At 39.9% G+C, this 17,795-nt stretch overlaps 3 protein-coding genes and 2 pseudogenes across 5 annotated transcripts; 4 read left to right on the forward strand and 1 right to left on the reverse strand.

Annotated features, from left to right (window-relative positions):
* The first annotated feature begins 311 nt into the window (after window positions 1–311).
* On the forward strand, window positions 312–8,158 carry LOC124636088 (annotated as a pseudogene).
* Window positions 7,933–8,689, forward strand: LOC124636069. The gene is made up of 2 exons (XM_047172022.1): window positions 7,933–8,058; window positions 8,149–8,689. The coding sequence occupies exons 1-2, from the start codon at window positions 7,933–7,935 to the stop codon at window positions 8,623–8,625; spliced, it is 603 nt and encodes a 200-aa protein (XP_047027978.1). The 3' UTR covers window positions 8,626–8,689.
* A 164-nt stretch (window positions 8,690–8,853) lies between these two features.
* LOC124636070 lies at window positions 8,854–13,548 on the forward strand (annotated as a pseudogene).
* A 251-nt stretch (window positions 13,549–13,799) lies between these two features.
* LOC124635709 (putative nuclease HARBI1) lies at window positions 13,800–15,460 on the forward strand. Of its 2 annotated transcripts, XM_047171660.1 has the most exons (3): window positions 13,800–14,439; window positions 14,547–14,871; window positions 15,092–15,160. In XM_047171660.1, the coding sequence occupies exons 1-3, from the start codon at window positions 14,219–14,221 to the stop codon at window positions 15,140–15,142; spliced, it is 597 nt and encodes a 198-aa protein (XP_047027616.1). In that variant the 5' UTR covers window positions 13,800–14,218; the 3' UTR covers window positions 15,143–15,160. The 2 variants fall into 2 exon arrangements, with proteins under 2 accessions (XP_047027616.1, XP_047027615.1); XM_047171659.1 differs by having other exon boundaries at window positions 14,219–14,439; window positions 14,547–15,460.
* On the reverse strand, window positions 15,447–17,626 carry LOC124635711 (myb/SANT-like DNA-binding domain-containing protein 3). Of its 2 annotated transcripts, XM_047171662.1 has the most exons (7): window positions 17,489–17,626; window positions 16,949–17,174; window positions 16,670–16,843; window positions 16,542–16,595; window positions 16,245–16,307; window positions 16,034–16,169; window positions 15,447–15,822 (listed from the first exon to the last, which is right to left on the reverse strand). In XM_047171662.1, exons 1-7 carry the CDS (start codon window positions 17,506–17,508, stop codon window positions 15,581–15,583), a joined length of 915 nt encoding a protein of 304 aa, XP_047027618.1. In that variant the 5' UTR covers window positions 17,509–17,626; the 3' UTR covers window positions 15,447–15,580. The 2 variants fall into 2 exon arrangements, with proteins under 2 accessions (XP_047027618.1, XP_047027619.1); XM_047171663.1 differs by lacking the exon at window positions 16,542–16,595.
* Between the last annotated feature and the right edge of the window lie 169 nt (window positions 17,627–17,795).

Genomic DNA, 17,795 nt, shown 5'->3' on the forward strand with positions numbered 1-17,795 from the left:
CGTGCTTTCTTTTTTATTTTGCATTTTTACAATGGATAAAGGCGCGGCTCTACCGCAGTGCACGCTGTGCACGGACACGCGGCGCATTTTAGCTGCGTGTATTAATTTGTTTGACAACGTGGGTCTACGTTTCCACTGAAGTACACGAATATGACCCACGACCATGTATAGCGTGGCACGGCGCACGGGTAGACACACGCTGACAGCGTTGAGCTACGTAACCGCTTATTCGAGCAAGCTATGCGTGTGTAAATGACATCAATTCATGCGTAGTAGCCTCTTCGTGGGTTGCAGTGGAAACAACTATAACCCGCGCAGATAGAGAATAGATCTGAAAATGGCGTCCGTTCGCATGCGTTCTCGCTCACTCTTTATCGCTGTCTATACTCACACAGTGTAGTACGCGCTACAAAAAATAGTCAGTCAGGATTCGCTTTCCACGCTACTTGACGCACTCCGAGTTATTGTTAAATTCGTTCCGTTGTTTTGTTGTTTTTGTTGAGTTTCATTGTTATTTGTTTGCGTTACGTTTGATTGTTATTTATTTTCGTTAAGTTTTTGTTACGAAAGTTGACAATTTGTGATTGATGACAATGGCTTCACGAAAACGTGGCAAGATTCTTCACAGTGACGCACGTGAGATTGTTTACAACGTGATAAAATACTTTGACGAAGAGAAGAACTTGGAGCGTTATCATCCATTAAAGTATAGCGCCGCACGCGCAGCGATGGCGACTAATTTATCGATGGCTACTATATCGAGAATAAAGAAAGAAGGTAATTACATGGTACTTACACATTATTTTAAGCGGTTGCTTTATGGGCGTGACCAAGATAGATAGATATAGTTATTTGTTATACAAGAGTGCAAAGTTGCTTTTTAATCGCGTGCTCAATTTTGTTGACCGAGCAAGCGAAGGATTCTAAAATTCTAAAAAATTAGAATCCTGAGCGATAGCGAGGGAATGCACCTATTTTAAAAACTCGGTTTTAAAATGTAATCAATCTAAAATCTTACCGTCTTACCACAAAAACTTTTAAACGTCAGTTTATGCCTTGTCTAAAAAAATGTCAAATTATGACGTTGACATATGGTTCTATTCTATTCTATTTTTGTATATGGCAATCCGTGTCGATGTCAATTTCGACGATTCTGCCAATGACAAGTGGGATGAGAAGCAAGAAGTGCTTTTAATTAAAATAAATTTAAAAATATATATATATTGATTTAAGATGGTGCTGTGGCCGATCTTGTGTAACTTAATGTGTTAGTAGGACGGCACTGAAACAAACAGAAATATATTTACATATATAAAAACAACAACAAAATGTTAGTAACACATAACATATAATATATACCACAACCATACAAACTGTGGCCTAAATATAGGCCACAATTTATAATTTAATATTGTTTTGATTAATGAACATCAACAGCATCTGGAGCAGTTCTGGACAGGAGTGGGATAGGAGGGAACGGAAGTTAGTCGGGAGAGGAATTTTAAGTTTTTGGAGACGACCATATAAATCAAAGGATGAGTTGATAGGACAGTCAAAAAATATATGGTCCAGGGTACCTTCATCCAGTCCACACTCGCAGAGGGATGAATCCTGCACCCGAATTTTGCGCAGAAAGACCGGTGTACAGCAGTGACCTAACCGAATTCTGCACATGACTGAAATTACCCGTTTAGGGTATCTTTTGAAATTTGAAAACCACGGTTTTGGTTTTACAACCGGTTGAATGGCGAAATAAGAGCTACCCTTCCTTTTGCCTGAGATGTTCCACCATTCCTGCCACGAGGTCTCAAGACTCAATTTAGGGAGGTTTAGCAGGTCATGCCCTTGAAGGGAGAAGTGTGCAAGATCAGCGGACTCAGATGAACACGCATCTTTGGCCAATGCATCGGCACATTCATTGCCCGCTATACCGCAGTGGCTAGGGATCCAGACTAAGTGTACTTCTTTCTCTTGCCTAGTGCAGGAGAAAAGGGACTTTTTAATATCCAGGACAATAGGACAATGGAGTTTAGTTCTAAAGGGATTCTGGGATATGGCTTGGAGACAGCTAAGGGAGTCAGTAAAGATAACTCCACAGCTAATCTCATGGGACTCTATAAAACGACAAGCTTCCAATAGTGCCACACACTCGCCTGTAAATACTGAAGACTCCTTCGGACATCTGAATTTCAAAATTATTTTAGAGTTCTGATAGTAAACCGCGGCTCCAGTACAGCCACCATTTGATTTGGAAGCATCCGTGAAGAACTTTTGAAACCCAATCCATCGTTCACCCAAAACCGCATTAAAGGCCGAATTTGCAGATGGGGAGTTTTTGGATATGCCAATGTTATAGAATATTTTAGGGGTGAAGCAAAGTACTTCATAAGGGTAATTAAATAAAGGAAGTCTGGGATGTGGAGCAATGGGGGATTCTAAATTTTGAAAAAACCGATATGCTTTTAGGAATAGGGGGATTTCTTTGTGTTCCCAATATTTGGAGCTGTGACAAAGAGTGTCAAGCTCTCTGAGTTTTGGGATGAGGGGGTGAGATGACTTGGGAATAACCCTGGATAGGAAACGGGAAGCGAGGTACTGACGTCTCAGGGCTAAAGGAGGTTCAGCGCATTCGACCTGCAAGGCGTTAATAGGCGACGACTTCATGCAACCTGAGATGATTCGAAGGCATTGAGACTGAATCCTATCTAAACCGGCCAAGGCACCTTTGTTGCTTGGAATCACCAAGTGTGACCCATAGTCCAGGATACTGCGGACTAAGGCATTGTAGACCAGTTTCATAGTGAAGGGATGGGCCCCCCACCAGACACCAGCGAGAGCTTTTAGGATGGAGATTGCTCTTTCGCATCTTTTGATCAAATAATTAAAGTGGTGAATCCCGGATAATTTTGAGTCTAAGAAAACGCCTAAAAATTTTGATTTGTTACCTATGGGAATATCTTGTCCTTGAATGTTAACTGAGACCTGAGGGATCAGTCGTTTTCGGGAAAAAATCACTACCGAGCTTTTTGGGGCGGATAACGAGAGACCATGGTCCAAAAGCCATGTGTGCAGAGAGTCCAGGGAGAGACAGAGAGATGAGGCAGCGTCCGTAATAGATGGATTAACTACATACAACACTAGATCGTCAGCGTATTGTAAAAGGTGGCAGTCAGCATTAAGGCAGGAGCCAATGTCTGCTGTATACAGGTTGTATAGTAGGGGGCTTAGAACTGAGCCTTGGGGAAGGCCCTTCCACGTCTGTCTCACCTCAAATACCTCCCCCTGCACTCTGAGCATCAAAGAGCGAGACATGAGGAGTGCGCATATACATTGTACCATCTTACCCGGAATCCTCAGCTGTTGCAATTTTTGCCTGAGAACTGGAAGAAGGACGCTGTCGTATGCGGAAGAGATGTCAAGGAAAGTGGCTACAGCGGATTCATTTTTGGAAAAGGCTGTACGGATATCAGTAACCAAAATTGCCACACTGTCCATGGTGCTAAGCCCCTTTCTAAAGCCAAACTGACTACTCGGCAGTAGATCCCTAGACTCCACCAACCACTCAAGTCTATTTTTAATTAAATGTTCCAATATCTTGGCCAACACTGAGGACAAAGCAATTGGTCTAAGGCCATTCGGATCATCAGCAGTCTTGCCGGGCTTCAAAAGGGGAATTACTATCTGAGCTTTCCACTGTTCAGGAACCCAACCAAATTGATAGCAATAATTTATTATTCCTAAAAAATATTTTTTTGCTTCAAAACCAAAATGAACTGCAAATGAGTACGGTATGCCGTCTATGCCTGGGGCGGAATCCCTAACATGACGTAATACCGTATCAAGTTCCTCTAACGAAAATGGTTCATTCATAGGATCATCCACAATATTTACAGGCGGGAGCAGAAGTTCTGAGGAAGAAGGAACATAGGCTGGAGCTATTTTGTCAAAAAAGGATTCAGCAGTTTCTCTCGAGATAGGGGAAGAGATAGATGGGGAGCAGCCTCGCCTGAAACGATTAATGCTCTTCCAAACTGCTGAAATGGGAGTGGAAGGGGATAGAGAAGTGCAAAACTTAACCCAACCGCGGCGTTTCTTCTTGCGAAGAAGCCGCCGAGATTGAGCTAACACTCGTCTGTACCGTATAAGATTGTCGCTATTCATCGCATCATTGTACTGTTTTTCGGCCTCTTTTCTTTCTTTAATAACCGATGTGCATTCTTGATCCCACCACGGGGGTGACGGGATTTTATTTCTGGCACAGTTGCGCAACGGAAAGGTAGAGTCTGCGCTTGAGGTAATGGCCGAGATAAAGCCATCGTAGCAGCTCTTAGCATGGCAGTGACCAGAAGAATCTTGAAAACTTGAAGTTAAATTTGGAAGTATACTAATTTTCTCCTCCAGTAAAGATGCAAACCTCGACCAATCAGGTTTGGACAAGTTGTACTTCAATAGTGGAGGAGACGTTTTCTCTAAAAAGGTTTTATTAATTAAAGTTACAACAATGGGGTAATGGTCGCTACCATGCGTCAGAGTAGTACATTCCCAATGAATTGATGCCGCCAACTCTACTGAACAGAATGTGAGGTCTACACAACTCTTTTGCTGTCCTGGAAGGGATCTACGAGTAGGGCTACCATCATTTAAGATGCAAAGGTCAAAATCATCCAAGATTTCTACTAAACCTTCCCCAAACGAATCACAACGATTGGAACCCCATCTAAAGTGGTGACAGTTGAAGTCACCCATGACGAGCACAGGTCCCACTATGTTATTCAAAATGTCCCTAATGGTGGTTAAAAACCTACGCTGAGGATGGGAAATATACACGGATAAAACAGTGATACCCTCAATTCTACACGCAACTATATTCATATCACCATCCAGAACCGGAAGAGTCAAGGTGGAGAGGGGGACACGATTATTAACAAGGAGAGCCGACCCTCCATAGCCATCAGATCTGTCACATCTGAGAATATTAAATAGTGGTATATTAAAACTGAGACTCGGGGTGAGCCAAGTCTCAGCTACAGAGCAAGCCAGAGGCTTGAATTTATTGAGGAGGAATATGAGGTCGTGCTTTTTATGCCACACGCTCCTCACATTCCATTGAAGGAATACTTGGCGAGGCGCCATTTCTAATATTTGATAAAAGGTTAGTTAGTTGGTAGGCAACGTTGGACGGTAATTGGGTATTATTGGTGGATAGAATTGTAGAAAGAAGTTTAATAAGTATATCTATTATTGAGGAAACATTACTATCAATGAATGGGTTATTCAGAGCGCAGCCATCAGGCTGTGAAGGTGCAGGGGAGTTAATAATCTGCTGATGGGCAGCTTTATCATAAGAGGGAGATAGAGGGGCATGGGTCTTTGGCTTAAGGAAAACAGTTTTGCGGTATGACTGAGTGGGGACGGGAATAGCTTTTGCAGCATTAGCATAATTGCGAGAAGTAAGTGGGACAGATTTGCTAGCTTCAGCATATGAAAGGGACTTCTCAGCCATAACCGTCTTAATGACCTTCTGTCTACCCAACTCGGGGCATGATTTGCTATTTGCAAAATGATTCCCCGAGCAGAGCACACAGAATGCCTCCGCCTCAGAAGTGCTGCAACCATCACCAGGGTGATCATGGCCGCACTTACTGCAGCGAGGCTTGGACCGACACACTAGTTCCACATGACCAAACCTGCAGCACTTACGGCACTGGATGGTGGGATAAACATATTGCTGAACCGGAAGGGAGGTGTAACAACAAAATACTCTTTGAGGTAATACTTGGCCATCAAAGGTAAGTACACATGTCTCTGTTGCCTTGAATACAGTCACTCCATCAATAACTACTTTCCTGCTTATGCGACGAACTTTCAGGATTTCACCACAACCTGAAGGGACCTGCAAGTATTTTTGGGCTTCCTCTTCATTTAAATCTGTGGGAACACCAGTCACAACACCCATCCTAGTTATATTAAAAGTGGGGATAGAGGCAACATAGCAGTTCTTATGTAAAATGCTGTTGATAATAAATGAGTTTGCATCCTGAGGGGATTTAAACTCTACAGACACACGGTTCCTACCAACTTTTTTAACACCATCACGGACAACATTGGTAATGTTATGTTTTTGTAGGAATATTCCGAAAGTAACAGGGTGTAGAGAGGTACCGGCGTTAGGCTGGGGCTCCAATCGAGAGACATGAACGATAAAAGGTGCCTTATCAGTAGCAGAGTACCTGCTGCGGCCAACTAGGTTTCTTTGTTGTTTTGATGGCGGGGTTGACACGCCAATGTTGGCATCATCTCCGGAGCGTTTCCTGGTATTCGAGGTTGATAGGGTCTGGGAGTCCGCGATGCTGCAAGCAACATCAGCGAGTTGGGAAAGCGGATAGTTGGGGGAAAGTGGAGCATATGCAGAGATGTCGGGAGGATCGGGATCGGGGGGTTTATTTTGATCCATTATGCTTGTAAAAAACTGGTTAGTTACCGAAATAACAACACACCACTGGTAACAAACAAAAAGACAACACACAAACACAAAACTAAGTCACAAAAGTTCACCAAAACACTTAAAACAGCTGAAAATTCTAGGCACACGTGCTAACCAAAGACACTCTGTGGCGAGCGACATATGGTTCATTTTGCAGCCAAAATTTTATTAGACAAGTGTAAAACAGGGTTTAAAGTTTTTGTAGTAAGGCCCATAATCTTTAAAATCGATCTAAAAACAAGAAAAAATAATAATTTCATCCCGCCTCATACTTAGACGAAATTACCTACTAAATGCAAAGAATGAAAATGGCACGCGCAAATGCGTATCAAATTAAAAAGAAGTACCTATTAAAATTGATTTATTATAAGGTTAATAATCGATCTAAAAACAATAATAAAAATTACTTAATTAGATGAATCATTATTTTAAGCAGTAGTTTATTTGTTTTATAATTATGTATTTGTTTAAAAAGTCTTATCAAGATTGTCACAAATGGAGTATTGTACACGATGTTCTAAATTCAAATCACTTTGCCGCTCTAGAGGATAAAAACAGCTTTTGCGCTCAGTTATCGAAGAGCAAAACTACTATTTCCGAGATGGTGGGATGAAAAATCAATATATGTGAAGATGATTAGCCTTACCTCGATCGAGTATGATTTTTTATATAGATTTTCTGGCCTGGACACGAGTGTGGTTTTTGTATAAATAGTTTCTGGCCTGGAAACGAGTCCTTTTTATCCACAGACGCCCCGTATCGATCAAGTCATTCATGGTGTTGATCGTACTCACCGGCGTGTGCGAATCTGCGAACGGAGCAGCTCTATAACGATCACTGACAGTAATAGTAATATTTTACTCTTATTCCAGGTAAACTTGCAGAACAAACCAACACCAAGATCCGTACGCTGGATAAGGGCAGAAAAGGCAAAAATAATACGCGTGTCCCCCACGGGCAGCTTCGATATTTGTGCCATTAGAAATATTGTTGCCTCAATATACGACGTTCGAAAGGAGGTACCTACGCTGAACAAGATTCTGGCGTCAGCAAGAGCTGATTTAAACTATAAAGGCTCCAAAACTACATTAAGAAAGATTTTAAAAGAAAAGCTCGGATTTCAATTTTAAAAATGCCGCCAGAACCGAATGGTGCTCATAGAACGAGATAACATAAAAGCGTGGCGAGTTAAATATTTACGCCGCCTCCGACAAAATGATGCCATGGGTGCGGAAAAAAAGAAAGTCGTATATATGGATGAGTCGTGGATCCATGCCCATTATACTGTCAGCAAGTGCTGGCAGTCATCCACCGATAAAGGCGTTTGCAAAAATGATAGTCCCGGACAAAGGTGGGTGATGGTTCATGCCGGCTCAGAGGATGGGTTTGTTTAGGGTGCAGGATTATTATTTAAAGCTAAATCAATAAAAGGTGACTACCATGACGAGATGGATGGTAATAATTTTACGAAATATTTAAAAGAAAAACTAATACCAAATCTGCCTGAAAACTCCATTCTCGTCATGGATAATGCATCCTACCACAGTATGCAGGTGGATAAAGCGCCAACGACTGTAACCCGCAAAGCGGACATAAAGATATGGATACAGGAGCACGGTGTCTCATTTGAAGAAGACTGGACTAAAGCAGAGCTGCTCATGTAGCGAAAAAAGCATCGCCCAGAGAAAAAGTATTTGGTGGACGAACTTCTGCGTGAACATGGCCATGAAGTCCTCAGACTCCCTCCTTACAACTGCGACCTGAACCCGATAGAACACGTTTGGAATTTAATAAAACCACGTGTCGCAGATAAAAATGTGGAGCAACACGAAAACAAAATAGAGGAGGTCACAAAAGAGGCCATACCTTCAATTACGCGAGATGACTGGAAGAAACAAATAAACCACATCAAAAAAGTCGAAGAAGAATACTGGAATCGCGATGTAGGTAGGGAGAGTGAAATAGAGGTCTTTATTATCAGTGTCGGTATGAACAGCGACAGCGAAGATGAAAGTGACGACTACGAAGACCAGGACTGTGAAAGTGACCAGTCCGTGGAGGATAATAATGAATTGATGGAGGGAATTGAACCAATTATGGGTTCAGATGACCAGGATACTGCTGGACCAAGCGGTTTATAAAACTTTGTGTATGTATGTGAAGTGGTATTTTTGTAATTCATAATTAATAAAGACAAATTAAAAAATCCAGTGATATTAATGTACCCTTGCTCCTTATTTTTATTTAATTAATATTTTTGTCATTATTTCTACTATTATTAATTAATAATATATAAAAATAATCATATACTTATGTAGTGACCTACTTATATGTATATGTGTAGTTATTTTATATATATTCTAATTTGTCTAATTTGTCCACTCAATTTAAATTATATTTCCAAATTGCCTATGTATACTTTTATTATTTAATTTAACTTTATATTTTCAACAAACACGTGGACAAACACATTTGGTTTTATTAGTAGCGAATAGCGATCGACCGGCCGGTTCGACAGTTACGTCACAGCGGCGCGAGAGCGAGACCGCACTAGGCGGCGTTGCACTCGCGCACACGGGACAAGGCCTGTTGCACCAGTCGGCTTTCGTTCGCTGCGCTAACGCCCACATTTTTAAATTGTAAAAACCGTTCTTGCTTTTCTGCTTGTGACTCTGTGCTTCTTCTTGTTCTTCCTTGTGACTTTCTATTCTGTGTGTGTGTACAAGCTGTACGTGTGCTGTATCTACTGTGCATAATAAACTTTTCCGCTCTGTATTGTGCACCCTGGACTGTGTTATTTATCTCCGCTACACGTCACCCTACACACCTACACTTATAACAAAAAAAGACAATAAAAATCGATGTTTGAGAACTTGTTTTGCCAATCGTACCACGCGTACCCACCGCCATTTTTAAATCTATTCACTATCTGCGCGGATTATACATACATTTTCTTAAGGTGCGTACGGATTGCGCGTACCCTGGTACGCGTGCTCAGTTTACGCGTATCCGGAACGCCTAGTCCATACCTGCAGCTACGCGTTCATTCTTGGGGTACGCGTACCGCGCGAGCAAACTCGCAGCGCGAGCCACCGTCAGTCGGTTTTTGGTCGCGCGTCAAAGAGGACGCACGCGGCCGGCTACGCTATATTTGGACGGCAAAATGAATAAACACGCGTGTTCTTCGAGTTTCAATAATGAAAATATTATTAGATTGATTCAACTTTATGAATTTCACCGGGTCTTGTGGGATAGCGCACTAACTAATTATCGAAATAACGATTTACGCCAAGATGCATGGAAGGCAATTTCAAATGAATTGAACATTCCAATAGGTGAATTAAAAAAAAGATGACGACTTTATTAGCAACTAATAGAAAAGAAAGGAGCAAAATCAAAAAAAGTTTAGTAACAGGATCAGGTCAGTTTTTAAATTGTTTATTTACGCATTGTATGCATTGTATTTTCGCATTGTAAATTGACATATTTATAATAGCCTATATACTTTTATATCTTTTTTTTTTACAGGAGCTAATGATGTATATATATCGAAGTGGTTTGCATCTGAATATTTTACTTTTCTAAATGATAAGGACAAACCAATGCCAACAACGGAGACTACTGTAAGTAATTACGATTAGTTATTAACGTTATTATATTTATACTTACCAGCTGCTTTATGAGGCTTTTTCAATTTTATTATACATATATTACGCACGTTAAATAGTGTTTGAAACTCGGTACGGTGCGAGGTCACACAATCGGCCAAACGCCGCGCAAGCGCCGCGCATGCGCTCCGCACACACGCCGCCGGCGGCGTCCCTCGTGCTCCGATCCCGCGCCCGACTCCCGAGGCCAGTCGCCAGTCTGAGTCGCGCGCGCCCGCTCCGCACGCAAGTAACGTTTCAATCGATTCCGCGGCTCTTGCTCGCTCCCGCCAAAAGTTTTGTTTTTTATGTATGTTAAGAATATAGTTATAGTTCCAATAGTTGTACAAGTCACTGTGCGCTAATAAACTGTTTATGTGCTCTAAGCGTAGTGTCTTTCACTGAATACAAACCCACGCCACCACCATGCACGACATGCGCGTGGAGGTGCAACGCCGGGGCGAAAGTCGGCTGCCGCAACAAATCGCGGCATGGCGGACCGAGCTCCGGCGGGATCTCATGGCGACATGGAAACAGCGACTGTCGCAACCCAGCGCTGGGCACGCCACGATCGCGGCGATAAGTCCCCTCTTTGAGGCGTGGCTGGAGAGAGGTCACGGCGTCCTGACTTTCCGCATGACACAGGTCCTCACCGGACATGGCCAGTTCGGGAGGTTCCTGTTCCGAATACAGGCGGAAGATTCGCCCGGGTGTCACCATTGCACGGATCGCCCGGAGGACACGGTAGAGCATACGGTGCAGATATGCCCCGCTTGGGAGGACCATCGACGTGTCCTCATGGAGGCGATCGGAGGCGGCGACCTCTCGCGCCGGGCCCTGGTCGAGGCCATGGCCCGGGGCGAGAGGGAGTGGGATGCGGTCGCTTCCTTCTGCGAAGCAGTAATGCTCGTGAAGGAGGCGGCCTCGAGAGAAAGACAGCGCTCACGCGCTAGTCGCCTCAGGAGGGAAAGACGCCACAGGCGACGATCTCCAGCCAACGTAGACGAGGGCTGCGAACGACGAGCAGTGAGTTGCTCGACGTTCGCCTGTCCTACATGGACCGAGCCCGAGTAGTCGACGGCGCGGTGTGACCACGCGCGGCTCAAAGAGTAGTTGCAAACCGTAGGGGCTCAGTAATGGGCCGACGCCCGCTGGGGCCAAGGAATAAGTCCGAAAGGGATGTCCCTGACCCCGGAACACAAAGGGCAACTGGAGTTCACAGGTGTCGTTTTAGTCAGTAAGTCTGACACACCCTTCCGCTCCACTCTAGAGCGGGAGATGTCATTCGATGATTTTTTCACCTAAAAAAAAAAAGCCACCACCATCACACATATTATTTTAGCCTACGTTAATCCGTGTAGTTAGTACACGTTTTATATAATACTAGCTTTTGCCCGCGGCTTCGCTCGCGTTAAGAAGTATTATTATTAATTAGGTATGGTTTTTTCTCAACATTTAGAACTAAACATTATTTTGTTCGTTCCATTACGTACTGATAGGTTCAAACTAATACATTTTACATCCTTCATCATCCCTTATTTTATCACCCATGGGGGTTGAATGGGGGTTGAATTAATCAAAATCGTATTTAAGCGAACGTCATCATAAAATTCTGATTCGTCATCAGGACTTTTTCATAAAATCTAAGAAGATGTATACAAACTTTCATCCCCTATTTTATCCCCTTAGGGATGGAATTTATCAAAATCCTTTCTTAAGGGTTGCCTACGCCATAGTAGCTTTATGCATGCAAAGTCTCAGTCCGATCGGTTTAAAATTGACAAACTTTCATACAAACTTTCATCCCCTATTTTATCCCCTTGGGGGTAGAATTGATCAAAATCCTTTCTTAGCGGATGCCTACCTCATAACATCTACCTGCATGCCAAATTTCAGCCCGATCCGTCCAGTGGTTTCAGCTGTGCGTTGATAGATCACTATGTCAGTCAGTCAGTCAGTCAGTCACCTTTGAGTTTTATATATTTAGATAAATGTCACATTAAAACTTAGTGATTATTTTGCCACTCAAGGGGGGCATTATTAACAAAGTGTTCCGCCAGATGTAAACGTATATGAGTTGGAGTATTGGGCGATCTCCTAGGTACACTGTCTAAAGGAAAAAAAGAAGTTAATTGCTGTTGGTCTTGTCGCCATGCACCTTGAACAAGCTCTCGTCGCTGTTCAGAGTCAAATGCATTGTATTGTATGTGCATAAATATTTGATAGTCTGCTTTTTCGTAAAAAATTGTGTAAATAAACAGTTGCCAATACAATTTTTGTAGCTTTTTCCGGTTCCAAAAGCATTGGTTTTCGTAGTACTCGAAACACCGAACTTAGTATCCCAAATGCATTCTCAACTACCCTCCTTGCTCTTGATAGACGATAATTCAATATTCTTTCAATAGATCCTCTTTCTGGATTACCCGAAAAGTGTTTCATGGTATATTCACTGAGGGCAAATGCTTTATCACACAGAATTATATACGGTACCTTCACATTGTAAGGAGTTTGTAGTATTTCAGGATTCGGTAAATTTAGGCTTTTGTTTTCAAGGTTCCGGTACAAGGAAGTGTTTTTAAAAACACCTCCATCTGATATGCGCCCTTGACATCCAACATTTACGTACATAAAATTGTAATCAGCGTCAACTAATGCTAACAATACAATGCTAGAATATTGTTTATAATTGTAAAATTCCGTTCCACTATTTAATGGTGCTTGAAGGCAAACATGTTTGCCGTCCATTGCGCCTATTGCATGAGGAAAGTTCCACTTTTCTTCAAATTCTTTTGCCACGGCCATCCATTTATTTTCAGTCTCGGGTAGCTGTAACAAATTATTTCATCTAAGTTAAAGTTTTTCTTATTTTATTTTTCAGATAACTACCAGCAACAACACACAGAATGTGCATGAATCTATATCAAATGATGAACAATTAGCCAGTGATTCTGCCTCAACCACGCAACAAGTACCTAGTGATTTGACTTCATCCACACAACAAGCACCTAGTAATTCTTCATCGTCCATACAACAAACACCCAGGAATTCTGCCTCATCCACACAACAACAGCACAACACATCATTCAGAAATAAAAGGCGCCGTAATAACGATGACACTGCCACATTAACAGAAGCAGTGGGATTACTCAAGCACAGTGTACAATATCTATCCAAGGAAGAAGACTGTTACACTTCTTTTGGGACCCACATTGCGTATGAATTGAAAAAATACGACTCGCGAACATTTACACTAGTAAAACATGCTATCAATACTGTTATATTTCAAGCTGATATGGGCCAATTACCCTTTTTTTCACCATTAGGAAGCTATATTATCTGCGAGTAACACAGGCTATATTTTATCCCGGTGCGGGCAGTAGCTCCCACGGGACGCGGGTCAAACCGCGGGAAAACGGCTAGTTTGTTATATATTTAGTTAGTTGCATGTAAGCTAATTTAATTTGTTATATACTTAGAGAAGAAAGAGACCTACAAAAAATAAATTAGATCCCACCAAAAACATTAAATGTAAAAAAAAGCCAAGCCTCTACGCAATAGGGTATTTTAGTCTAGATGAGAAAAAATTAAAAGTGTATTACAATGATTGTTTAGAGGAAAAGCAATCGGGAAATGTTAGTTTCACTTCGTAAGGTACATAAATGTATTTTTTATTGCAGTTTAAAGTTTTTAGGTTTTTTTATCTGTCTTTGAACACTACGAAATGTCGCCGCCATGCTAATGACGTCATTACGGTAGTAAACAAAAGTGTCAGCTGTCAGTGTCAACTTGGTACTACAAACGTGTAAACTGGCTTAATTTCATTTCACATTCTAAGAGTGAGTTGCACCAACTTACTTTAACGATAACAAAACTCGAACCAACGGTCAAATCTCTGGTTAAGTCAATAATGGATTGCACCATTTTAACAATGGTTAAAATGACGTCATATTTAACGATAACCGTAACCAGTCAATTTTGGCCGGTTATCGTTATTGCTAAGTTAACAAATGTCAAAATCTTGTCAAAATAATAACCTAGTCCGTTGTTTTCTGTTGTTTTATCATATTTAAGTATAAAAAAATTAAAAATGTCTTTAGTACGTGATATTTTATGGGAATCTAGTTCTTCTGACGACGAAAATTATAATGATTTACCTAATTCTCGAAAGAAAAAAGTGTATCAACCACGTGTTAATCGATTCCTAAAATGGAATGAGCAGGAGTTCTTGGATAGATTTCGGATTTCCAAAGGTTTAGCACGAGCCCTGGCTTCTCATTTAGCACCATTGCTCCAAACCAGAACCATGAAGTAAGTGCCTGTTTAATAAAGGCTTTAAAAACTATAGTGGGAATATTTGAGTCGTCCTATGTATGACTAAGGTATAACTACATAAACAATATTGTTTTTCTTTTCAGAAACTTTGCAGTTACTCCAGAGCAGCAAATAATAATGGCATTGGAATTTTACGCATGTGGTTCTTTTCAACGCTGCATTGGGGATGCTGCAGGTGTTCACAAATCTACTGTTTGTCGAATAATTCATCGAGTGAGCAGAGCTATAGCCGGACTAAGAACAGACTGGATTGCAATGCCTAAAAATATTGAGGAAATGGAAACTGAGGCCAAAAAATTTTATGAAATATGTGCATTTCCTAAAGTAATAGGAACTATAGACTGCACACATATACCAATCAAATCGCCAGGTGGTGCAGATGCAGAAACATATAGAAATAGAAAACAGGTATTTTCTCTTAATGTGCAAGTAATCACAAATGCTGAGATGTACATTACAAATATAGTTGCTAGATGGCCTGGAAGCTGTCACGACAGCCATATTTTCAACAGCAGTGTCATTAAGGGACGCCTAGAAGATGGAGAATTTGATGGTTTTTGGTTACTAGGAGACAAAGGTTATGCCAATAAACCATATTTGCTAACACCTCTACGTAATCCTGTTACAGAAGCTGAAAAACTGTACAATGAAAGTCATATTCGTACTAGAAATATTGTAGAACGCAGTTTTGGTTGTTGGAAAAAAAGGTTTCCTGCAGTGTCATGGAAACTCAGAACAAATACAGCAAGAGCCCAATGTGCTATAGTGGCAATGGCTGTCCTATATAATATTTGCAAGAAATTGAGAGACCCGATGCCAACATGTTACGACTCTGATAATGAATCATCAGATTCTGATGACAATGACCTGACCTCTGCATATGTTAGCCAGCATGACGAGCATAATAGGAATATGCTAATAAATACTTATTTTGATAGATTACATTAAGATAGACTATGTTTTAAATGAATAAATAAAAAAACTTCAAAAATAAAAATGCATTTTTATTTTTTTTCTCAGTAGAAAACAAAAAGTGCATGGCATTTTCAGATTCCCATAATTCAGAAAGATAAGGATTTTGATGAAATTTCTCCTATACAAAAAGTAAAAATGTATCTTAAAAATTTATTTTTTTCTCCCTTAAAATATCTATTTCAAGTTTAAGTTTATCCACTTCAAGCTTATGTTTTTCTTCATTGTGCCTCAGTAACTGGCTGTGTAATTCATTTTGGTGACTAATAGATAACTTTATCTTTTCCATCTCCAACTCATGAAGGCCATCTAAAACTGTCAGTTTCTTTTCCCTTAGTGCTTGTTTTATGATATTTTCACTCTTCCCTTGTTTTTTCTTTATGATACCTAAAATTGAAATAAAATATTAGGCTACACACTCAATAATTAAATGGCCTATTAGCGCAGTCGGTGGTAACCCTGCTGATGTACTAGATGGTGTGGGTTCGATCACCACCAAGGAAAAACACTTGTGGTGAACTCTGGTGTTTTTGTTATATATTTATCTATGTATGTAAGTACAAAGTTTGGCTATAGATTGTCATTTAAAAATACTTACGACTTAGTTGTGGTGCTACTGGTCTCTTTAGTGATGAATGTGGGGCACTAGCATCAAAAACTTCATCTGGGACAATATTTTCAACATTATCAAAACTTTTGTCTTGATCTGTAATAATTGTGTTGACTACAACATCCTGCAAACAAGTTAATATAATTAATTAATGCATCTAATCCAAATACATATTAAATAATTTGGAATACATAAATACCTTGAGTATATTGGGCATGTCATGTTGAATTTCACTATCAGTATTTGTGTCTAGTTTCACTTTCTGTAAAAACATTGCTTTTATTATTAATCTTTTCAATTTATTACTAAATCTAAACAGCAGATTGGTGGCAAATAGTTTTGAATAAATAGTGCAATTTATTTATTTTTTAAATTTTTAAACCTACAAGCTTAGTACTTATAAGTTTTATCACAATCACTAAATATTTGTGATGATATGTAGATAACAGGGTCTAAAAATAATCAAATTATCTTTAACAATTCAAACCCTCATTACTTTTTGTATAGGAGGAATTTCATCAAAATCCTTATCTTTGTGAATTATGGGAATCTGAAAAAAAAAAAAGAATATATTTTATAGTATCTCCTTTACACCTTATTTATAATCTGCAATAATTTACTCACTGTAACAATGGAATTTGGGGAAATAATGTCATCATCATATATAGCCTCATTTCCATCAATAGATCCAGACATAATGGATCTTAACCAATCAGTAGCATCTTCTGAATCTGGAGGAAGTGAGGGAGGATTTCCTCCACCTGTGCGTCTCATTTCCTGACGTTCTCTACTTGCTACCTGCAAAATATAATTTCTTTGTTATAACATTAGACATAAATTGATTCATGTTTTTAGAAGGTGAGATTAGTTCACTTCCAAGCAGCGGAAAGTAGGTAGAATTACCTTCTTTGCAGATCTTTTCATATTTTCAAATTTATATTTTAGCTGCTTCATGTTTCTAGGTACTTGACCAACAGCATTAAATTCCTTTGCGATGCAGTGCCATGCATGGTCTTTTTGTTTTGTACTACTCCCATCAGTTTTTTTACACATAAGTACATTTTTATATTTGTCTACAAGTATCTGCAATCGACTAATCTCTTCCTTAGTAAAATTGACACTTCTTTCCCTGTAAAAATAACAAATACTTTATTCAATGTGGTAAATAACAATAGGCAGTAAGGAATATACCATGAATTTTTCATATGGATGTTTAATTATGTTATTTCACATAGTTTTTTTTTATTTATTGTATGAACAATTAAATAAAACATTTTCTAAACAATGTTGTATGAATAAAAAGTGTGGACTGAGATATTATTTTATATAGGACCTAAGTAAAACACGCTTGATTTAACTTGCATAGGCTAAAAGTTATAATGTACTAATGTAGTGGCGCACTTTTTATCAGGTATAATAAATTTAACATAAAATTAAACTCACTTTGTCTTGAAGTCATCCATTATTACTATTACAATATCCGTGCTTGATTCGGCAAACAGACGGACACAACAAAAACACAACAATTATAATAACACAAACCTAACCTCACGAAACGAGATTCGTGAAAATAAATTTGACATAAGGCTCACAGTGTTGTCATAACAAATAATTTTCCCCGTCAGTTTTTAGGGATAATTTATCTTTTTATACTGTCAACCCCATTAGCGTTAACTGTTAACAAAAAAATCATGGTGCAACAAACATTTGTAAAGTTCTGTGGTCATCGTTATAGTTACTGCTAAAATTA

This window comes from Helicoverpa zea, chromosome 13 (assembly GCF_022581195.2).
Source record: "Helicoverpa zea isolate HzStark_Cry1AcR chromosome 13, ilHelZeax1.1, whole genome shotgun sequence".
In the NCBI taxonomy this organism is placed as follows: Eukaryota; Metazoa; Arthropoda; class Insecta; order Lepidoptera; family Noctuidae; genus Helicoverpa; species Helicoverpa zea.